The sequence below is a fragment of the Diadema antillarum genome, unplaced genomic scaffold (genome assembly GCF_040938485.1).
Source record: "Diadema antillarum isolate AM-2024a unplaced genomic scaffold, OU_Dant_1.0 seq00000195_RagTag, whole genome shotgun sequence".
Lineage (NCBI taxonomy): Eukaryota > Metazoa > Echinodermata > Echinoidea > Diadematoida > Diadematidae > Diadema > Diadema antillarum.
This window is the reverse complement of record NW_027271258.1, coordinates 685258-709452: the sequence shown is the minus strand read 5'-3', so window position 1 is coordinate 709452 and position 24195 is coordinate 685258. Positions and strand designations below refer to the sequence as shown.

Sequence of the window (24195 nt, the reverse complement as noted above, 5' to 3'; positions counted from 1 at the left end):
ATTTAATTCTTTCTTTCTACATCAATTTTGTTCTATCTTGGAACAAGTGATCCTTGGGCTTGGCCGGCCTTGGTAATACCAGGTGTGAGTTAATGAGGTCAAATGTCATCTAGGGGGTCAAAGGTCAAATGATAGGTCTGTTAGTCTGTTACAAAAATGTTAAAGTTTTTGTTGAACTTGCTCTCATTTTTTTATTTCTGCATCAATTTTGTTCTAACTTGGAACGATTGATCCTAGTTGGGTTAATATCAGATTTGAGTTGATAAGGATATTGTCAATGGTCATCTTGGGGTCAAAAGGTTACTTGTTTTATTGATTGCAAAATCAGGCGAGACTTGTGCCGGCCATGGTTCGAGAACCACCTTGTTATTACAAAAAAGTTCTTGGTTTGAATGTTTTGAATGATAGGATTTGATAAATTTTATGGACATCTTCAGTAAAAATGTAGGGACAGCTTAAGCCCTAAGGGGGCCGCTCACTTGGTCTAGCCTATCCTGGTCTATCGAGGTAGGCCTTAATACTGTCACAGCCGGGTTCAAAAAATTGCATGGCTATGTAATTCTTTCACCTGGGGTGGCAGTAAGGCCTACCTCTAGACCAGAATAGGCTAGTCCAAGAGCTAGTCTCTAGGTCAATAGGGTTAGAGCACCAGCGAACGACTCCTTTAGGCCTAAGCTTTTCTACATTTTTACTGAAGAAGATGTCAAAAAAATTTATCAAAACCAGTCATTCCACTGGCATTAATCGGGGGGGGGGGGGGGATAAAGTATGTGATAAATGAGATATGTGTCATTGTATTAACATATACTTAAAAAATTGTCAATGTCTTTCCCAAAAACACTGAAAATTGCCAGAATGTTCAAACACACTAGCGGTATAAAAGTTATAATGCTACTACAACTGTAGCTATTATCCTGTCATGAAACCATACAAACTGCAAAGTATACTTAAGTCATTTTTTATTACATTTGTAAATTGTAATAGTTTTTCTCTCCCCACGCCCCCCCCCCCCTTACAGTCAGAAGAAAATTCAGCATCAGAGATGGCGAAGATCTTGTTTTAGTGGATGAACATGAAGGCTAATTAGTATCGACGATGATGTATTGGGAGATATTGTGACCAGCCAGCCTGATGTTAGCCTCATGGTCCTGAAAGAAGATGAAGAATGGTCCAGTAAGTTTTTAATAAGAGCATTACATTTCTGGAGAAGTAAGCAGTATGCGAACAATTATAGGAATGTTCCTTTGAACATTCTCTGTATTTGCAAAAGGTGCTACTGGATACAGCTACTGTGTTAAAATGAACAATTCATTGCAAATTAAAGACAAAGGAAGCTAGTCTTCAGCATTGCAAACTTGCATTTTTGCAGAAATGTTTTCAATGCGATCATCTTGAAATTTGTTGGAAATTTCTATCTATATGTCCTACCCATTCAAGGATGGTATTTATTCATGAATGTACGGCTCACAGTTTCCTGGACCTACATGTGTCTTGAAGACACCTCAATATTGTGAATGTTTGATTTAAAAAACATTTTGGTGTGATGTTTGAGTTGAATGATACTGTCCAAAGGATTACATAAACAAGAATCTACAAAAGTCTGGAAACTTATCATTGTTCATCGGTGTTGGGTATTACCAGGGAGGTGGCCATCTCCCTGGTATCACCAAGTCCCTGGCTGGTGTAAATTTACTCCTAATTCAAGAAGACCTAGTAATTGCAGTGTTTCTAGTATAGTACGCCTTTTTAATTATTTGTTGTGCCTAGCATTCTTATGCTATAAATGTATGATTACGTATTTCAAATCTGGGCGGACAACTCTGTCAAAGTTTACAACAGTAGCATATGACACGAGTGCTGTTTTTCCCATGGTTGGCCCCAGCTGATAAATACTGTGGGGTAAATACGGGTCTTTGCCGGATATTACCGTCTCGCTATTTATGATGAGAATGGGAAACACAGGGGAATAATCAATAAGTCATTTCATGAATTTTGTTAATAAAGGAATACACAAATCATTGTACATGAAGTATGATTAACCAAAATAAGAATAATAATAATAATAATTTATGGCAGGAATTCATTCTTATTGCTGGGACAAATTTTTGCGCAACGTTTTCTGATCTATGTATCTGATACCATTTTTGCTGTGTACAAGAATTCGAAAATTGTAGCAGTCACTTGGGAAGGAATTGCTCCTATTGTAAATGTTTACTCCAATCATTCAGTGGCACTTGCTCGACAACTTCTGAAGCAGAATGGAAACTTGACAGTCATGGAGCTCCTGTCATCTTTTGACAGTTCTGACCAGAACAAAGAAGGTATTTTTGCACATTCCCTGGAATGCACCCTCTAATTTCATAAAGAGTCTGAAGTGTCATCAGAAGTTAAAATTAAACCAACCTTATCATTAAACATTCTAGTGATGGTCAATTTTTCATGGAGCATAATCACACTCCCACATAAACACAACACAAATGTGGGCCAGGAAGCTTATTTTCGAGTAGCCATACACAATTTTCCCCACCCTGAGAGGGGACTCCCTCCCGGATCATCCCCTCATCTAGTTATTTCACTCCATAGGATTTTTTTTACAAAAAACAATTTCCAATACTCTGAAAGTATATTGTACTCACTTAAATGTGCATCAGAAAAAGTTTATTTCTAAGATGCCAATTGCTAAATTTTCCCTACCCTTAGATGGGGCAGTCCCTTCCAAACCTTCCCCTGCATTTTACCCATCTAACTTTAACTTTTAACATTTTTAAGTCGTCCAAAGGAAAGACCTTATGCCGTCATATTTGTCCGTCTGTCTCTCCGTCTGTCTGTCAACAATTTGGTATCCACTTTTTCATCGATCTATATCTTGGCTCCGAGTTAACCAAACAAGTTCATATTTGGTATCGGTATCCTTTAGGACTTTCCTGATATTAAGCTCATTTTTGTGTTGAGGTTGAGCTTAAAGGCAAAGATCAAAGGTAATTCAATGTCACATGGGTTATATAAAACAAATGAAAATAGATCTTTCTCGCAATATCTCAAGAACGGTTTGGGCAAACAACTTCAAACTTGGTATATGTATACCTATGGAGGTGACAATGATCTTTGACCTCAACCTTTGACCTTGACCTTTGACCTTGATTAAACATGAAAATAGCTCTTTCTCGTAATATCTCAAGAAAGGTTTGGAGAAACAACTTCAAACTTGGTATATGTATACCTATGGACGTGGCAATGATCTGTGACCTCAAGCTTTGACCTTGACCTTTGACCTTTGCCCTTGATTATTTGTAGACAACATTTTGAATACTGTCCATATTGGCACGGTTTTCAATTACTCGACATTGGACGACTGCTTTGGACGTCGTCCATATTATTATACACTTGGCTTGATTTCTGCTATTCTGATGGCAGAACCCCTTCCCACACACTCCCCCTGCTTTGTCCCTTCACTCCCTCACTCAGTGCCCCCCCCCCCCCTCCTTTTTGTCTCACCTGAACAAAGTTCTGGCAGAGATTGACATAGTAATCACTTTTCCTGTTGCTGTGTTAGAAAAATGTTAAAGGCTTTTGTTGAACTTGCTCTCATTTCTCTATTTCTGCATCAATTTTGTTCAAACTTGGAACAAATAATCCTTGGGTATTACCAGATGTGAGTTGATGAGGATGATGAGGTGAAAGGTCATCTAGGGGTCAAAAGATCAAATGATGCGAGGCCATGTGCATCATTTTTAGCTCACCTTAGCCGAAGGTTCAAGTGAGCTGTTGCCATCCGTTTTTGTCTGCCGTCCCTTGTCCGTTGTGCGGTGTGCGTCATCTGTAAACTTTTATATTTTCATCTTCTTCTGCAGAACGAATGGTCGGCTTTTAGTCAAACTTGCAGAGAATCATTCTGTTGGGTAGAGTTGTTCAAATGATAACTGTAGCCCCATGGGGGCCCAGGGGGAGGGCCCCCAGGGTGCAAAATTCTCAAAATTTCAAACATCTTCTTCTCCAGATCCACAAGAAGATCAGTCAAGTTGTTTTGTGTGTAGATACCTTTATAAGTAAAGAATGAAAGTTGTTTATGACAACTCCTGTTGTGCCCCCTCCTTGGATTATTCTGTGTCAGTTTTCCTAAGAGTTTTCCCATTCAAATCTCAAAATAATTATATTGCTATAGCGCCCTCTAGACAACTACTGAAACTCCCCTTTAAATGAATGTTGAGTAAAAGTTGCCTTCAATGAGTTTGTACAGAAATTACCAATGAGATTAATAACTCAAAGTTTAATTCATGTCAAAATGAACAGAGCCCATGGAAGTACAAGAATTGTATATTTATTAAAGGAAAACAAATATTTTACTCTTTTACAAAAAGGGAACAATTAAGCTGTGATCATTCAGAGCATTACAAGTTACATTTCAGTGATCACAGCAAGTTCCGAAAATGACCACAAATTACTCACTGGACCATCTCTTCATGCATGAATGATCAAGGTTTTTAATTATAGACAATCAATGACTACTAATCTGATACATGTGATTTTAATAAAGTATCTGCTCACCATGCACTTGTAAGATTTAGGAATAATCTGCATGTGTATTGTTACTAATTGTTTTGCCAGAGTGTCCAAATGGGGGGGGGGGGGGGGGGGGGGGGGTAAATGATTTTACATGCGACTGTAGTAACTCAGTGAGTAATCATTTCAGGTGTTCACAGTGAGTTTGACTCTTCATTACAAGGTGAGTATTGATCGAAAACTCACAAAAAAGTGCATGTCCTACTTTTCTCCTACTTTTACTGAAATTTAGCTCCTATTTTTTTTCTCCTACTTTTTCACCATGATCTACTAGAAAGCCTGCTTGATTTTATTATTTTGCATTTTGAAATACAGGATGGAATTCTGGTACATCTGCCATCCTCCTCCTCTTGTGCCTGTTGCCTCCTGCAAGCCAAGGGAGGTCTAAAGCTGCCTCAGCAAAAGTATCCATTTCCTCAGCAATCTCAAGGATTATTCAGTTTCAGAAGGTATGTAGCTTTTCAGTATAAAAGTGGACTATAAATAAATAATGTTATTAGTACCCTCGTCACACCTTGCATGTTCTCACTGCATTCTAGAAAATGTTGCCAAAACTGACTAAATGTGTGTACACAGGGAGTAGATGTAGCAATGGTCTATCTAAGAATTTCATGAATGTGCTTAGACTGGCTTGGACTAAGAGGGTGCTCAAGAACTTTGGGCCTGTTCAAAAACTGAACCTATCCTAAGATTATTAGGAGTGACAATGCGCTAGAACGAGATGGACCTACTGCAAACAGGGTTGCCATACTTCAATCCTACTAGGAATATGTTTCAGCGTGACATTTTCACAGCCCTAAATGTAGAGTTATATCAATAAACAAAAGGTCAGTACTTTTTGCCTCGATATTGGAAATTGATTACAAATTTGCAGCAAGAAAATAATTGTGAAGGAAATTTTAAAATCCTTATTTTCACAGTGTCTCCTTTTGTGTGAGTTGAAATGACTCAACCATATTAGAAAGACTCTTCTCAATCAGATACTTAAAACCTGCTTTGAAAATACTTGCATTTTTTACCAGGCCTCTACAGCCTACCTCTATACGTTTATAAAATTTTCTGTGCAAAGTCCTGGTTGAAGAATGTAGCTACAGTGTATATCTCTGTTCAGTTCATTAACCATAAAGTGAATTGAGCGAGATACAAGTTATAGGGGAGACTACGCTGCACATGGATGTCACCATCATGCACAAGCCCTGTGATTTATGCACTTTTCCTATTTGCTCAAGAGTTATGATGGAGCATCACTTGCAGCCAAGCCTTGATAGTCTGCAACATGCAGCCTGAAGGCCACTGCATATCATACAAATCTTTGGTCGCACAACTTGCCGACTATCATTTTATGAAATAAACAGTGCGTATATTCTGTTTTATTTCAGATCTTAAGTCGCTGAGTTGTGTGACAGAAAGTCATATCGAATGCGGTGGCCTTTAGTCTAATCAGGCCTCTTAAATTGAGAAAAAAGTCAGAAAACGTTGTGCTACTTTGCACATTGCAGACATTTTCCACAAAACATCCAGATCCCCCCACTATATATGTATGTATGTATGATGATGGTAACAGTGATGATAAAGATAGAGTTTTGATAGAATTAACAAGTGGGAAAAGGGTAACTGCTAGTTTCATCGTTTACTAGTACATGTAATTTGTTTCAAACACAGAGTGGAGGGAGCATTCAAGATTTTCTGGATGGCACCAAACAGACCCAGAGCCAACCGTTCCTTCTTGGAATTGGAAATTCTAAGGCCTGTATCAGCAGTTACTTGCTCATTGTCGATCACAAGGCCATTCCATGTGGTGCCCGTACGGTGGAAGGAGCAGTAGATGAACTCTTCAAGACGCACTTTGTCTTTGGCTTGCATTACTGCCAGTCTCTTCATCAGTTCTGGACCTTCATCCAGACAGCTGTTTTCGAGATTGATGTTGGAGTTTCCCGCGAATCACCGAGAGTGCGTGAACTAAGATCCAAATTATTCACACCATGATTTGCTTCAAATGCAAGAGAAATTTTGCAATACCAAAGTTGGTGCAACATTTAAGATTAAGTCATGGACTAAGTGAAGGAGGAAAAGAGGTGTTAATCTGTGGACAGGGAGCTTGTGCAAGAACATTTTATTCTTTTCGTGGATTTCGAGGGCATTTGCAGACTCACCTTAAATCTGGTTTGCCAGATAATCAAGAACAGTTTACTGAAAATGAGAAAGCTGGTGAATCATTCGAAGAGAGCTTTGCAGGAAACAGTAATGATAATGACGACAGTGATCAAGATCAGGATATAAATGCAGAAGATGACATTTTATCCGCTGAAGATTTGAATAGGCAGTGTGCAAAAGTAATTTCAAAATTTTCAGCAAACAGTGCAAACTCTGGAAAAGTTGTAAATGACATCGTGGAATCAACCAGTTTGATTGTAGGTGATGTAGTAAAAAGTGCATCAGCGGCAGTTAAGGCTACTTTCTTGAAACATAAACTGCCCATTGAGTCCGAAGCTTATAGAGAAATACAGACGCATTTTGCTATGCTTGAAAAGCCATTTGAAAATTTGAACTCAGAATATAAGCGGATGAAATATTGTGCAACACTTGGACTTGTTGAACCACAAGAAATAAAGTTAGCATCCGGTATGAAAGTCGTCTAAATAAAAGAAGTAAGCAGTATGAACAGATTGCTATTGAAGATACCTTTGTTTATATACCCATTTTAGAATCTTTAAAGCAACTTTTGAGCAATGAAGATATATTGCATTTTGCTACTCATGACCATAGGAGCACTGATGGTGTAATGAGAGATTACTGTGATGGTGCACAATTTGAGAAAATCCCTCTTTTCCATGAAGATGAAAATGCCCTACAAATTCACTGTTTTTATGATGACTTTGAAACTGTAAACCCCATCGGTTCAAAAACAAAAATTCACAAGTTAGGTGCCTTTTATTTCATTTTGAAAAATCTGCCACCAAAGTATAATTCTATTCTTTCCAATATCAATCTTGTAGCTCTGTGGTATGCTGAAGATGCCAAAAAATATGGATTTAATGCTATTCTCAAGCATATTGTGAAAGACATTAACATTCTGTCAACAGTTGGCATTACTCTTCCTAATGGCATTGTGAAGAGGGGAACCATTACTCAAATTAGTGCTGATAATCTAGGTGCAAATGCCCTGTTTGGTTTTGTACAGAGCTTTTCTGCTAATTATTACTGTCGATTGTGTGTGACAAGCAAGGAAGAGGCGCAGAACACATTAAAAGAGGTGTTAATGGAAATGCGCACCAGGCAGACTTATGAGCAACATTTACAAGAAGCTGAAGCTCAAACTACACTACTGTCACATGTGTTTGGAGTTAAACAAAAAACTGTATTGAATGATTGTATTTACTTTCATATCTTGACAAATTTTTAACTTGATATAATGCATGATCTGTTGGAAGGCATAGTTCAGTATGAGCTGAAACTTGTACTAGAATATTTCATCTATGAAAGGCAACCACCACTCTTGACCCGGCCATGATGAACTGAATCAGAGAGTTGCCAGCCATTGCTTAAACCGTACAGATAACAAGAACAAACCATCCTACATTAAACTGAGAACAGCTGGCAATGATGTGGGTCAAAAGGCAATGCAGGCTTGGTGCTTGATAAGAAATCTTCCATTCATCATAGCTCATGACATTGAAGAAGGAAACGTCTACTGGGAACTGCTGCTAAGATTACTAGATTGTATGGATATTATTTTTGCTCCCCAATTAACAGCAGGCTTGATAGCCCAGTTGTCTGTTCTCACTGAAGAACATCACACACACTTTCAAAAAACATTTCCTGCCAATAGGTTGTTGCCAAAGCATCATTTCATGGTGCATTATGCTACATGTTTGAGAGAAGTTGGGCCACTCGTACATGTATGGTGTATGCGGTACGAAGCGAAACATCACTATTTTGGCCGTGTTGCAGAATCTGTATGTAATTACAAAAACATATGTAAATCACTTGCAAAGAAACATCAGACAGCACTAACGTTCCATCTTCAGTCAAACCATCCTTTGGAGTGTCTCGAGGTTGGGCCAGGTACTTCACTTTTATTGTCAGATTTAGATGAAAATATTAGACAGACTGTGCAAGAGAAACTCCAAGTAGAGGAACTCTCTTCTGAAGTCTTTGATGCCAATTGGGTTAAAGTGTATGGTACACATTATCAGTTGTCTCTTTTGGTCTGCCATGATGTCGATGAGCTTCCACTGTTTGGTCAAATAGAGCATATCATTGTACACAACAATGACATTTTTTTTGTACTTCTCTTGCTAGATACATTGCATTATAATTCACACTATCATGCCTTTACAGTAGAAATAAGTTTTCCACGTGGTCATGTTGTCAAGAATCAAAAGGAACTTGTTGACTACAAACCACTAGATTTAATGACAAATTTGTCAAACACAGACTCGAGGAAGTACGTGGCACCAAGGCATGTTCTTTTCAAGTAATTTAGACCTGTAGAGCCGATGTTATGTATGGTTTTGGTAAATGGTAACAAAATGTTCAAAAATAACTTCAATCAATAAGATATTGTGGACTCTTGTTAACCCTATGTAGCCCGGGCTATATTTATCTGTAGCCCCCCCCCCCCCCCCAGATCTTGGCCGCCGATCATTAATTTAATCTTAAAGAATGCTAATTTTTGGTACATTTTTCCTTTTGAACATCTGACCAAGTGTGCACTGAAAAATTTTATAATATTTTTGTAATGTAATATATGTAATATTTTCCATCTTTTTTTCTTTCGGGAAAAGCAAATTTATGATGCATGTGCATGAAAGCCAAGGATTTGGAAATGCACAGATTGATTTGTTGTTGCTTATTTCCTGGAGGAAAAAGAGAAAGGAAAATGCATGTTTTGATGTACAAATAGCTTTTTGTTAACTTGAATGACAAATTTGTCAAACACAGACTCGAGGAAGTACGTGGCACCAAGGCATGTTCTTTTCAAGTAATTTAGACCTGTAGAGCCGATGTTATGTATGGTTTTTGTAAATGGTAACAAAATGTTCAAAAATAACTTCAATCAATAAGATATTGTGGACTCTTGTTAACCCTATGTAGCCCGGGCTATATTTATCTGTAGCCCCCCCCCCCCCCCAGATCTTGGCCGCCGATCATTAATTTAATCTTAAAGAGTACTAATTTTTGGTACATTTTTCCTTTTGAACATCCTGACCAAGTGTGCACTGAAAAATTTTATAATATTTTTGTAATGTAATATATGTAATATTTTCCATCTTTTTTTCTTTCAGGAAAAGCAAATTTATGATGCATGTGCATGAAAGCCAAGGATTTGGAAATGCACAGATTGATTTGTTGTTGCTTATTTCCTGGAGGAAAAAGAGAAAGGAAAATGCATGTTTTGATGTACAAATAGCTTTTTGTTAACTTGAATGACAAATTTGTCAAACACAGACTCGAGGAAGTACGTGGCACCAAGGCATGTTCTTTTCAAGTAATTTAGACCTGTAGAGCCGATGTTATGTATGGTTTTGGTAAATGGTAACAAAATGTGCAAAAATAACTTCAATCAATAAGATATTGTGGACTCTTGTTAACCCTATGTAGCCCGGGCTATATTTATCTGTAGCCCCCCCCCCCCCCTCCAGATCTTGGCCGCCGATCATTAATTTAATCTTAAAGAATGCTAATTTTTGGTACATTTTTCCTTTTGAACATCTGACCAAGTGTGCACTGAAAAATTTTATAATATTTTTGTAATGTAATATATGTAATATTTTCCATCTTTTTTTCTTTCGGGAAAAGCAAATTTATGATGCATGTGCATGAAAGCCAAGGATTTGGAAATGCACAGATTGATTTGTTGTTGCTTATTTCCTGGAGGAAAAAGAGAAAGGAAAATGCATGTTTTGATGTACAAATAGCTTTTTGTTAACTTGAATGACAAATTTGTCAAACACAGACTCGAGGAAGTACGTGGCACCAAGGCATGTTCTTTTCAAGTAATTTAGACCTGTAGAGCCGATGTTATGTATGGTTTTTGTAAATGGTAACAAAATGTTCAAAAATAACTTCAATCAATAAGATATTGTGGACTCTTGTTAACCCTATGTAGCCCGGGCTATATTTATCTGTAGCCCCCCCCCCCCCCCCAGATCTTGGCCGCCGATCATTAATTTAATCTTAAAGAGTACTAATTTTTGGTACATTTTTCCTTTTGAACATCCTGACCAAGTGTGCACTGAAAAATTTTATAATATTTTTGTAATGTAATATATGTAATATTTTCCATCTTTTTTTCTTTCAGGAAAAGCAAATTTATGATGCATGTGCATGAAAGCCAAGGATTTGGAAATGCACAGATTGATTTGTTGTTGCTTATTTCCTGGAGGAAAAAGAGAAAGGAAAATGCATGTTTTGATGTACAAATAGCTTTTTGTTAACTTGAATGACAAATTTGTCAAACACAGACTCGAGGAAGTACGTGGCACCAAGGCATGTTCTTTTCAAGTAATTTAGACCTGTAGAGCCGATGTTATGTATGGTTTTGGTAAATGGTAACAAAATGTGCAAAAATAACTTCAATCAATAAGATATTGTGGACTCTTGTTAACCCTATGTAGCCCGGGCTATATTTATCTGTAGCCCCCCCCCCCCCCCCCCCTCCAGATCTTGGCCGCCGATCATTAATTTAATCTTAAAGAGTGTACTAATTTTTGGTACATTTTTCCTTTTGAACATCCTGACCAAGTGTGCACTGAAAAATTTTATAATATTTTTGTAATGTAATATATGTAATATTTTCCATCTTTTTTTCTTTCGGGAAAAGCAAATTTATGATGCATGTGCATGAAAGCCAAGGATTTGGAAATGCACAGATTGATTTGTTGTTGCTTATTTCCTGGAGGAAAAAGAGAAAGGAAAATGCATGTTTTGATGTACAAATAGCTTTTTGTTAACTTGGTTGAGGAAAAAAAAAATGAGAAAGAGACTCAAGACAACCAAGTACCTACATGGGTATTTCTTTTCATATGGGTACCAGGAGTAATTGTGTGATATCATGTGATGTCATGTTCATGTTACACATGAAACATTTAGGGGCTAATTGTGAATGAACATGTTACCAAAGAAATATGCGAGTGTTTGTGAGTGTAATGATTATTGGCTTTTATCTTAGGTATAACACAGTACAAAACAGCTTAGTTTCATTACGTATTAACCAATTTGAGGTCATACTTTGGTACCCATATAAATAGAAATACCCACATGCATATTTTTTTCCTTTAACTACTTTAGTATACAGGGTGGCTCCCAAATTGGGCAAAACTTTGTACATTTTAACATTTTCTTCTCTTGATCCAGATGTAGAATACAAGTTGTATTCTTTAGGTGTAAGTTGTGTATTGTTCATCATGATAATTCCTTTTTCCAGTTTCTTGACTAAACAAGAACCAAGTTTTGTTTGTCAAGATAATTTGGTTTGTTCCTTTTCCCTTCTCTATGTGTAATGTGTAATGAATTTCTGTGTTTGATTCTAATGCATTGATAGAGTGAGTTGGATTGAATTGTTGGTGCTAAATCGTTGGTTTTTGTTTTAACAACAATTTGGGGTTGAATTCTGCATATCACTGTTGTTAAAATAATGGTGTTAAATTTTATCACCGAAAATAGAATTGAATTGCAACACCAAAGATTGGTGTTGGAATCTTTCTTTTTTTTTTCTTTTTAACACCAAAAATAGAATTGAATTGCAACACCAAAAATTGGTGTTGGAATCTTGTTTTTTACACCAAAAACAGAATTAAATTGCAACACCAAACATTGGTGTTGGATTTTTTTTTAACACCAAAAACAGAATTAAATTGCAACACCAAAGATTGGTGTTGGACTCTTCTTTAACACCAAAAACAGAATTGAATTGCAACACCAAGAGTAGGATTGAATTGTTTAATTCCAGAACTTGGTGTTAAATAACACCAACCGGTGTTTTCCGATATAGATACCGGGAAAGTGTTAAAATCAACACCCATGGTGTTGGATTTAACACCATTGTTTTTGCAGTGTAGTCTTACCTGGTTCGTATCCGACTATTATCGACGTCATGTCGCCAGAAACTGGGACTTCAGCCCTGTAATGAAGAGGAGATGAAATTCATAATTCTTTTGAAATACCAAACGAAAGACCCCAACGATTACTCACAAGACCGACAAGAGGAAAAACACGACCCCCATCCCCGAAAAAAATAAAGAGTACAAACAAGCAGACATAAAGCATCAACGTAATGTATCATTGCGACTAAAGTGATAAACCTGATAAATATGTGGAAATTCCCGAGTCAGGAGGTTTGTATCATCATTCATTGATGAATTGAGGAGATTTTAAATTACAAGCCAAGCTTTTCACAGTCCTCATCACTTTCACTAACGTTTTTTTGATACTTTAGTGTCACAGTATATGACCACTATTTCCTTACTCATTATCATTCTTCAGTAGAGGAAACGGGTTGCATTGATTACGTATATGTGTATATACAGAATGTCCCAAAACGATACAATGGGATTTTCGCATTGATAACATCCAATATGATTAAACCGTCTAGATGCTACTTCAGGGTCTTGAAATACGACATCTTAGCTTTTTTTTTTCAGAGAACCCCATTCAATTTGGTTAAGCGGTCACAGAGAAATGTGAATTGTCGTAAAGCATGTCTTGAGTCTGATTCTTCCAAGTTTAGCACTTGGATGCTCTTGGAACTCCATATTAATGTATGTGTTAACAAAATAGACAGAACTTGGAGGGAAGAGAATTCTGACATGCTCTCCAAAATTTCTCATTTCTCTTTGACAACTGAAGCAAATCGAATGGGGTGTTCTGTAAGATGTGGGCAATAAGTTATAGTTTCCTACCCTGAAATTGTATTTCGATTGATTCACCATTTTTAAAGTTACAGTGTATAAGCTACACACTAATCTTAGTTTTGTTGGTCATTGGACATATGAAATTAAAATGAGATTTAATGAAATATTCCATGCATATTTTTCTAATAACATTTTGTTACACATACACCGCTATTCTTGTCTTGGTGTTAATAATTTGTATTTCATTCTTTTTTCTCTCGAAAAGATACTCATTTCTCGATGACTGATGCAAGAGTTCTTTGTGTGTCATCGCTTCGTTTCATTTGATTTCGGTTCGTTTAATTTCATTCCATTTTTTCTCTACATTTCATTCCATTTTATTTCGTTTCCTTTCATTCCATTTCATTTCATTTCATTTCAATATTTTTGTCAATCTTTCATCAAAGAACAAGAAATAAAAATACAAATATACTTCTTCTCTGCAAAGTGATACAGATCGCAATATGCAAAATCAAATATCAAGGTAACATACTTTATTGCATTTATTACTATTTTGTCTGTATTCGATTTTTCTATTGGATGAATTACAAAAACTTTTACAAGGGTTATTGGGCAGAATAACATGTAACAGGAAAAAACCACATGAAATAGGTCTTTAAAAACAGTTTCTATTCTGTAATAATACAGGTTAGTGGTTGCAGTGTCTCCCAAACACTAGCTAAAAATTTTTAGTTAAGAGCAGAGTACACATTACGGAAGGGATGGATGGTTAAAGTTTTTTTCTCTATCTTACGAAATTTTGTCTCAAAGGCTATTCAACAGAGATTTATGTAGAATATCAAACAAAAAACGGTAAAGAATGGCAACTAAGAGATTCTACACTGTAAAAACATCGGTGTTAGATTCAACACCACGGGTGTTAAATCTAACACCGATCAAACTTCAATAGAGGACCACACCCACAGGTGTTAGAAATGCACTGTGATGGTGTTGAAAAGTGTTCACCTGACACCTCGTGGTGTTAATTTGACACTGTACCTGGTGTTATTTTGACACTGTACTGGTGTTAATTCAAAAATGACACCACATGGTGTTGATTTATATTTGTTGGTGTTAATATCAATGGTTTAACACCCGTCCAGCTTCAATAAGGGACCACACGAGCTGGTGTTACTTTGCTGTAAATTTATTTTCACATTTTTTCAAAAATCTAGTATTTTAATGTAAAATTCTTGATCGTCTTGTTTAAATTAAGAATCAACAAGAAGTGCAGTTACTAAGAAACTCTTCAAAAAACAATTTAAAATTTGGAAATAACACCATAAATGAGCACCGAAAATTTAACACCAGCTCGGTGTTCACTATTTAACACCGGACTTTTTGCAGTGTACAAACGTTGGTAAATTAAGTTCTTCAATGTTTATTTTTTTTTCATGTAAAATTATATACATACCAAAGCGTCAACTTAACTGTAATAGACGCGGCGAATCACTACTCAAAAGAATGAAGCGGTTCAATTTTCATTCAATATGACTACAAAAAAAGTTACATTTTCCTGTTATAATGGCACAAGTATTCCATGTGTTTACAAAGCAGTTAATTCCGGTGCAAGCTCAAAGAAGAGAATGGGATTTTTATATCATGTTCTCACTCGATATGGAGTCATTAGGCGTTGACGTGAGATATGAATAGCTCGGATCGATATTGCTTCGTTTATAAAATAATGGTATGCTGTTAAAATTATCTTAAAGGGTCGTTACAGTATTAGTTGAAACGGGGAATTCAGATTTAAACTTTTGGGAAGATAGATAGAAACCCCTCATAATTATGAAATATTAACGAACATACAATCTTAAGGGAAGTGCAAAGTTTATTTGATGAAAAATTGTTTTGAAATGCCTGAGATTTCCAAACACAAAGGAAAACAAAATGGTTGTTACACTGCAAAAAGTCCGGTGTTAAATAGTGAACACCGAGCTGGTGTTACATTTTCGGTGCTCATTTATGGTGTTAAATTAACACCTACGGGTGTCATTTCCAAATTTTAAACTGTTTTTTGAAGAGTTTCTTAGTAACTGCACTTCTTGTTGATTTTTAATTTAAACAAGACGATCAAGAATTTTACATTAAAATACTAGATTTTTGAAAAAATGTGAAAATAAATTTACACCAAAGTAACACCAGCTGGTGTGGTCTCTTATTGAAGCTGGACGGGTGTTAAACCATTGATATTAACACCAACAAATATCAAATCAACACCATGTGGTGTCATTTTTGAATTAACACCAGTACAGTGTCAAAATAACACCGGGTACAGTGTCAAATTAACACCACGAGGTGTCAGGTGAACACTTTTCAACACCATCACAGTGCATTTTTAACACCTGTGGGTGTGGTCCTTTATTGAAGTTTGATCGGTGTTAGATTTAACACCCGTGGTGTTAAATCTAACACCCATGTTTTTACAGTGTATAAAAGGTGTATCAGATCTTTGAATAGGACCTCTTTGTTTTTGGATATCTCAGCCATTTCAAAACGAATTTTCATCAAATAAACTTGCAGAATTGTATGCTCAATCGCTAATAATTCATTGGAGGTTTCTCATTATCTCACACACACACACACACACACAAAAGATGGAAACCTGAAGGCCCATCTGACCTCAAACCAGTTTGGAGGTGTGACACCAGAAAGATATGTAAGGAAATGTTGCTCACCATCACACGAGGCAAACATGAAAAAGTTAGAACATTCACAAATATGATTCGCTGAATGTTGGTATATACATTATTTTGTAACAGGATCTCATTTTACAGGCATCATGATGCTTACATTGCATTTCTTAATATGCTGATTATGTTACATTTTGCTAGTGTCCTAGATGCCGAACCGCAGAATCTTTATGCTCAGTGTTATCAAACCGTTGAAGTATTTCATTAAAGTCTTTCGGATGTCGTAAATTTTTTAGCATGTCGTACATTTTGTCCGCTAGCTGTGATTAACGTATTAATTGTGGCATTAATTATTTCCCACCCTTTATGATTCTAGGAAACGTATCTGTAATAATTCCGTGGACCATTTCTTGACGTGCAAATCGGGAAGATATGCCTTAGGTAATTTGATCGATCATTACCATGAACATCAAGATAATTTAACTCGGAAAGATTATGCATGCTATTACACTGTTCATCTAGGGTATGTCATACATATACATGCGATTTTTTTTCTTTTAAAATGTAATTTGATTTGATTGACAAATGGCTTTAATGCTGTCATGACTTACTTCGAAAAAGGTAGAATGCTGTGTGCTTCATTAAAGGATGTTAGATTCCATACTTCGTTGCCGTTGCGTCCCCGATGTCCGAAATAATTTGCGCAGGACAGGTTTTGAGGCTTCTGACAGAACCATGGAAAGCCTGATTTCTCATCGGTGAAATTACAAAGTGGACCCTTTTGAACAGACCGTGAAAATATGTGATCGTGATATTTGTTGAAGTATCTAAACCTACATGTCACAGCCCCGTTGAGTACCACTTAAAAACTAATTTAAATAACAGTCATATGCATAAGCCCTAAACTTAGCTTTCACAGACAGCTAATAACAGCAAGTTAACAACCTTGTGCTGGCTTACCCTCGGTTCCACAACAATACTGCAAGGGTTATTAGTGCAGCAAGAAAGGAAAAGACACATGCATGGCAACACAATGAATTACATGACAAATTCATTATCATGTTATTACTATCAAGAAAAACCCCAAAGCTGCTGCTGAGGAATTAGCGAAAGAAATGAAGGACGGTTTTGGCTACTACCGGATTTATTTTGCCCTGACCTTTCCAGTTTCATTTAAACAATGACAGCAATCACAATCAAATAGTTTTTGCTGTCAAAGACCTGCTAGAAGAACAATTAGTGCATTCATCTATTCTCTTACAAGCTCATCCGGCAAAGTGGTGTGACACAAGGTTGAAACTTCCTTCGATGAGCCCTTAGCTCTGAATCCTCCAAGATAGGCTGCATCTATGAACCCCTCTGCTCGTATTCTTCGAAGGACGTCTATGGCCTCGCTCGGGTGAACGAGCGTGACTTCGAAGTTGACGACTCCGGCCCACTTGAGAGTGAAAAGGGCAGAGTACGTCCCATTACCATGGTCGATCACCTCTCCGTCAGTCGATGAACTGGCCGCAAAAGTTTTGTTTTTGGTGGAAATTTTCGCCCGAAAATAATCCCCGCCGTAGGTCTTCGTCCGGTTCAAGCCGTCCCTCGCTTGGATGACGAGTTCAAGCTCGTCGCAGACGCGGAATTTGTCGTGCTTCCTCCTTACCGCGAAGGACGAGAACGACCCACTAGTAATATCGGAGGCATTTTGCCAAGAAGCATTCTGGGGATGATCGTACTCTTCTATATGCATACTCCTACTACTGACGTTTCGACCTGGGCAAAACGGGTGAGGCACCGTCCTTTGGCCAGCGAAGGCTTCTCCATGTGCACGTACCTTTAGTGACTGATTGCAGTAAAAATAACAACGAGAATTTAATAAAATGCTGTAATTATGACCACGAATATGCTGATATGCACCAAGTTGTTTACATTACTACAGGCCTATACTTCTGCTTCTGAACATAAAATTCTACACTATCTACTTTACTTTACTTCTAAGGTACACAAGGACCAAAAATACAGAAATACCTGTGATCGTGGTGATAAACTTTGACCTTCTATTACTAGTAATTCTACTTACTGTGCCACAAATGCATCGTTCTTGGAGTGATCTATAATTTATATATGCTGGCCAATTGCTATTTGATAAGAGCCAGGCTTCGAGATGTTCTCAGCTTGTCCTCTCTTTTTCATTTAAAACCTGATTATTTAGACAGATATTTTTGTCAATGATTCTTTCATCCCACCTCCTGAATATCTGTTCATATTCTCTATCTGCTTTTCCCTGTGTCATGATCGAAATAAAATGATGATGGATACAAGGGCATTACAAGACGAGTGGTCATACTAATGTTATAATCACTAAAGCCGCAGACTGTTTTCCCCCAGTCTTGTGATGTTCCAAGTTGCTAGGCAAATGCTGGTATGTGAGCGAAAACCCGAATTCGAAAACACCAAGAGAAGTGGATTAAAACAAAAACAAAAACAAAACTGCGCAGTGTCACTCCGGTAAATTGTAGCTAAAGTAAATGCTCGCTCCCAGCACTCCGGCTATACTCCGGGATTTTGGTCATAATATTATGCTATCCGTCCTCGCCGCCCATACACTTCCGCTATCCCCACTCAGAGACGAATATGGCAAGTCGCACTTATGTCCACTGCTTTAAAAAAAAGATCCCCGCATCTTCCGTTTTGTCGCGTATATGCGCATTCCCTGTCATTTTACCTGCCATATCGGGTAGTGTTTGTTTGTTTGTTTTCGTTGGTGTTTTTTTTTCCGCAGGGTAAATAGCATTGGCCTACATCGAAAAACTTCCAAATATTTCCCATTGTATATTTCTTTTACTTTCAATGTTATAACGCATTTATCTTTCCCATGCCTATCATTTGTCGAAAGAAACACGCATGTCCACACGTATCAATCAATCGACATTCAACAGGTTTCCATATCGTGTATGGACGTTATATAATTTTCCTTCTTACTGTTATAGAAAAGGTCACTGTGAAATTATTCAAGTTGATTCAAAATCAATGGAGACAACAAAATCGAAAAAGCAGAACGTGGATTTTTTTATCAGAATTAGTCGTAACTGTTAGTATGCAGTACCACACTTCGATCTGTCCTAAAACTAGCGGTTTCAAGCCAAGGAAGAGATGAGCAAGTGCCCTTCTCATGTGGGAAACCATTTTTTTTTCAGTCCCGTACTCTGGAAACATAATTATTAACAAAATCAAGGTGTTAGGGTTAATTAAGGGTTAGATCTTTCAAAGAAAGTATGTTGTTAATGTTGTGTTTACTTTGAAAAAACACCCCCCCCCCCAAAAAAAAAAGGGACCCTATTTTGAAATGATTTGCCCCAGATTACTGACATCAAATTAGACCGTAATAAACTATAAACAAATCAAACATTGTCATTAAATATACGATGTTATGCCTGTATAATGTCTCCACGAGAGAACTCACAACGAATGCCTCCACAACCCACTCAAAAGGTGTCTGAAAAGAAACTGTGAAAATTCGATCAAAGTCGGAGAAGGATTAAGGACGATTTTGAATTGTGAAGACTCTTTTTTTTTCACGAAAACAGTTCCTGAACAGTCAATGTAATTATGCAAATAGTGAGCCGATGTCATCGCAATAAATTTTGTGAATAAAAACTTAATATTTTCAGATTTTAGTTTGAACAGTCTCAAATCCTGATTTAGCTGGCATGTCTGGCGGATCATAATTTTGACGTCATCAAGTGTATAGCCAAGGAATTGTGCTGAGTGATCATACAATTTATATCAAAAGACATGAATTGTGATAGTTATTGTAGAGAGGTCCTAGACTGAGTCCATTAAAATTTCAGTAGGCCTACCAGTTGATAGTTAGATCTAATGGAATTGCAAAATTGTACTTGATACTGTCATTTTCTTTTTTATCGTGACTATCATTTTACGCTTTTATAGCAAAAATGTATTTTTATCTGTTTTTTTTTCATAATCAAGTCAGAATTTTAGACGATACCATCATAAGCCCGCGCTCACTTATTTGCAAATTCTTATGAACTGTTCGAGAACTGTTCTGCAAAACTGAAAGAATATTTTAAATTTCAAAATTGCTTTATTTTTAACCCGATTTGGATCAAATTTCCACCGTTGTGTTTGCAACATTTTACTCTTTTGTCTCAGACTAATTAGTAATTGGGCTGGGAATTTCCCTTTTGAAAAGCAATTAATCCGGAATAGGGACATTGGTGGCAACAAATCACATCCACTACGCAAATTAGTAGATGAGATTCTGAAAGTTCGATGCCCTCGCCTCATAACTCACGCATAGTCTGCTTTCTGTCACATCATTCCACTTAATCCATGTTACCTCAGCACATTGTTAACCATAATGATTATTTCGGGATGAATCCCATCCCAAAATTGCAATATACACTCGTAACTCAAACATCGCAATTGTCTTTAATAGCCTTAAAGAGATGGCATAGTATTGGTTGAGATGATGATTCAGCTTTTAGCTTTTTGCAGGATACTAAGAAAACACTTTATAAATTGTCAAAGAGCATAGAATTCGAAAAGGAATTCAAAGTTTATTTGATGAAATTCGGTTTTAAAATGACTGACATATCCGAAAGCAAAGTATAAAACAAAGCGACCCTTTAAGACGTAGGTACCACGTTTTATTTTGATCTTGGGTTTTGTTTTTTTTGTTTTTTTTTTGTATTTATTTCATATTTCGGCCATTTTACAAACAATTTTCATCAAATAAACTTTGACACCCTCTTAGAATCAAATGCTCTTTTATATTTCATGAGAGGTTTGTCGCTATCTCACAAAAATAATGGAAACTTGAAGCCCCATCTCAACCAAAACTGTAACAACCCACCCGGAAGGTACTCCTTGCCCATAAAGATCTGTGCGTCACCGCGGACCATTGCAGGTAAAATGTGCCATTCCTTGTCCGAACAAATTAAACTATGAACGTTCAGCAAACACAGTCAGGCTTTTTATCCTAAATACACATAGCTTACTGAGTAAACACGCCCACATCAGCACTCAGCTCATACCCCCTTAAGTATAATGTACCCAAACAATGCATTCTTATCACCGCAATAAACCCAGGAATTACTAAGGTGGAGAGAGAATACAATAATAATGATGCAACATAATTATATCATAAAATCTACGCTCATACATGTTTCTTTGCTTTTCTCTATAAGGCTGTCCATTCTTCAAGTTGTATGCTTTATTTGGCGACAGAGTCTGCCTTCACACACACACACACGCACACCCACGCATACATTATATATATATATATATATATATATATATATATATATATATATATACATGTTGATAAGGTAGTCCACGTGTTGGCAAGATAAAAAGATAAGTAATAAAGCTGCAACAAAGTTCATGCTGTATTCACCAACGGTTTATTTCTTCACACAAATTTTCGAGCGTCTCGCCGCCCTTTCTCAAGTGTTGATACTGAGAGAACAATAACAAAATTAAGCCATAACAATATATTGCAACCGTGTTACCAAGGATGCGCGCTTTAACGCATCAATGCTAGGCATCCTAACACCCAGCGCGCATCCTGGCAACAGTGCAATGTTACGTCATAATGAAATGACAATGAGTATAAAGCATACATGAAAAAACTTGGCACGACTGATACAGAAGTAATTCCTCTGAATACGCAGCTGCAGTGGTAATGTAAAAGCAGTGCATTATTTCTTTCAAAATTCAACATACACATAAATTAACTTTAATTCTAGTGTATAGATAATCTTTACATAATCTGAAATTATCATGATTAATATAAACATTCGATTTTTTAAAATCAAACTGAATCGTCACACTGATGGTTATGCAAAATATGTGCAAGCAGTTTACTATTCCTTTCAAACTTCAGCATACACATACATTAACTTCCAAATTCTGGTGAGTAGATAGTCTTTAAATAATCTGAGACTATAGCATGAATATGAAATACGTGAAAAATCATATTTTTCTTCTTTTGATTAGATAGATACGTCACAATACGTCTCGGAGTGGAAAAAAGACTGGTTCCAAGAAATGGAATGGAAAAAAAACTGGAAAAAAGATAAGTAAGACAACATGGTTACATGGAGTGGAAAAAAGACTGGTTCCAAGAAATTTATGTGTATGTTGAATTTTGAAAGAAATACTGCACTGCTTTTACATTACCACTGCAGCTGCGTATTCAGAGGAATTACTTCTGTATCAGTCGTGCCAAGTTTTTTCATGTATGCTTTATACTCATTGTCATTTCATTATGACGTAACATTGCACTGTTGCCAGGATGCGCGCTGGGTGTTAGAATGCCTAGCATTGATGCGTTAAAGCGCGCATCCTTGGTAACACGGTTGCAATATATTGTTATGGCTTAATTTTGTTATTGTTCTCTCAGTATCAACACTTGAGAAAGGGCGGCGAGACGCTCGAAAATTTGTGTGAAGAAATAAACCGTTGGTGAATACAGCATAAACTTTGTTGCAGCTTTGTTACTTATATATATATATATACATATATATATATATATATATATATATATATATATACATATACATATGTAAATCACATTAAACAATCTGAAACTCTTATTCACCAATGAAAAAAAATATATATATGTATGTGTGTATTATACATACGAATGTTGTAACAATCAGGTAGATTCGATGTCATATACCTTCACGACGTTGGTAACGTTGTTTACCGTTTTCCTGAAGCCGTCAAATGGGGCGATGACTATTACATCTGTTTGCTTTGTCCTTAAGTATGGCCCTGTCAGTATCATGGTGGCAACCATAGCTACCATAATGGTGATGAATACAGCGGAGAAACTCTTTGTAATTCCCATCCGTTCAATTTATGACGCTGACTTGCGCCTGAGCAAACGAAAAAAAAAAGACTCACCTGAGAACCACCTTTAATAGAATACACGGCATAGAGTAACAACGCAATTTACCAACAATGATAAAGTTTGGTTTTATGGCTGGACTTAAATCATGCAAACAAAATTCACGGGAATCTGATTTTATTTCATCTTTCGTAAATTCAATTATTCGGATAGCATCCACATTACTTGGTCCTAAAATCGGAGTGAGGTCAGAGTATAGGCCTGATGCGGACAATTTCGACGCTGCTATTATCCGCGTGTAATTATTCACATCGTTATCAGACTTGCAGTTTGAAATAGATGCGGTTTTTTTTTCCCCCAAGGTGCGGTCAAAATGTTACATTTCCCCGCACACATAGGGGAACTCGCAGGGGCATGTGCAGTTAACAGAAAACAGTGTTCCACAGTGTGAAACACAATGTGACATAGAGCAAAAGGACGAAATCACACACACACACACACACACACGCACACAAACAAAGAAAAGAAAACAGAAACACGGACATTATAGATACATGCACATCCACACAAACCAATGGACTTTTGATTTTTGAATAGCACTGATAAAGAAATGAGCTGTAAGCGGAAAGGAATTGCCCTAGTATAATAAGCTGCTGGGAAGAAGAGGAACCGCGTTCACGTTGATATTGATTCCGATTTGAAAGGAAATCCTGAACCACTCCAAGGACTTTCCTCGGTTCCGGGATATAGGGATATAATTATGTGGAGAAATATACCATAGTTTATCGTATATCTGAGGCCTTGGTGGAGTCCAGAAAGATTCCAACAGTATAGGAGAGATTAGTCAATTTATTGAATGAGCAACTTGGTCAATACAAGTCGGAAGGACATGCGTTATGCTTATGCTTCTGACGACAGCCAAAGTCGTAAACTGCTTAAAATGCTTCGTTTGTGCAGAGAGGCGTCGGTCCTGTTGTAAACAACTTTGTCGAGTACTTTAGACAATGAATTGATTAACGAAAGTAAAATTGAAAACCGATCAAAATATCTGTGAGCACTTCTGATGTGCAGAAAACACAGCCCATTTTTACAATGCGAATCAATATCAGACTTTATATAGTGATATATTCACTCATGTTAGTCAAATAATTTAATTGTGGAGGTTGACAAACAAGGTTGTAATGTTATAATTATGTGTCACTTCTTTGTTATTATCATTCATCTCTTTAACAATTGATTTTCG

General features: G+C 36.8%; 2 protein-coding genes across 2 annotated transcripts; one reads left to right on the top strand and one right to left on the bottom strand.

Annotated features, from left to right (window-relative positions):
* Positions 1-1106: 1106 nt before the first annotated feature.
* Positions 1107-7872, top strand: LOC139728747 (uncharacterized). Its single transcript, XM_071639689.1, has 4 exons — positions 1107-1173; positions 2229-2321; positions 4876-5009; positions 6223-7872. The coding sequence occupies exons 1-4, from the start codon at positions 1143-1145 to the stop codon at positions 6544-6546; spliced, it is 582 nt and encodes a 193-aa protein (XP_071495790.1). The 5' UTR covers positions 1107-1142; the 3' UTR covers positions 6547-7872.
* Positions 7873-8030: 158 nt separating this feature from the next.
* Positions 8031-22966, bottom strand: LOC139728738 (NXPE family member 3-like). Its single transcript, XM_071639678.1, has 5 exons — positions 22782-22966; positions 17349-17918; positions 16699-16865; positions 12630-12685; positions 8031-8101 (listed from the first exon to the last, which is right to left on the bottom strand). The coding sequence occupies exons 1-5, from the start codon at positions 22950-22952 to the stop codon at positions 8031-8033; spliced, it is 1035 nt and encodes a 344-aa protein (XP_071495779.1). The 5' UTR covers positions 22953-22966.
* Positions 22967-24195: the final 1229 nt, after the last annotated feature.

Excerpts from the sequence above, each read along its gene's own strand:
- LOC139728747 (XM_071639689.1), top strand. The coding sequence starts at position 1,143 with ATGGTCCTGAAAGAAGATGAAGAATGGTCCA. Across the intron at positions 1,174-2,228 it reads AGAAGATGAAGAATGGTCCA|TGGCACTTGCTCGACAACTT; the intron begins GTAAGTTTTTAA and ends CCAATCATTCAG. Across the intron at positions 5,010-6,222 it reads GGATTATTCAGTTTCAGAAG|AGTGGAGGGAGCATTCAAGA; the intron begins GTATGTAGCTTT and ends TTTCAAACACAG.
- LOC139728738 (XM_071639678.1), bottom strand. The coding sequence starts at position 22,952 with ATGGGAATTACAAAGAGTTTCTCCGCTGTATTCATCACCATTATGGTA. Across the intron at positions 17,919-22,781 it reads ACGTTACCAACGTCGTGAAG|TCACTAAAGGTACGTGCACA; the intron begins GTATATGACATC and ends TACTGCAATCAG. Across the intron at positions 16,866-17,348 it reads CCACTTTGCCGGATGAGCTT|GGTCCACTTTGTAATTTCAC; the intron begins GTAAGAGAATAG and ends TCTGTTCAAAAG.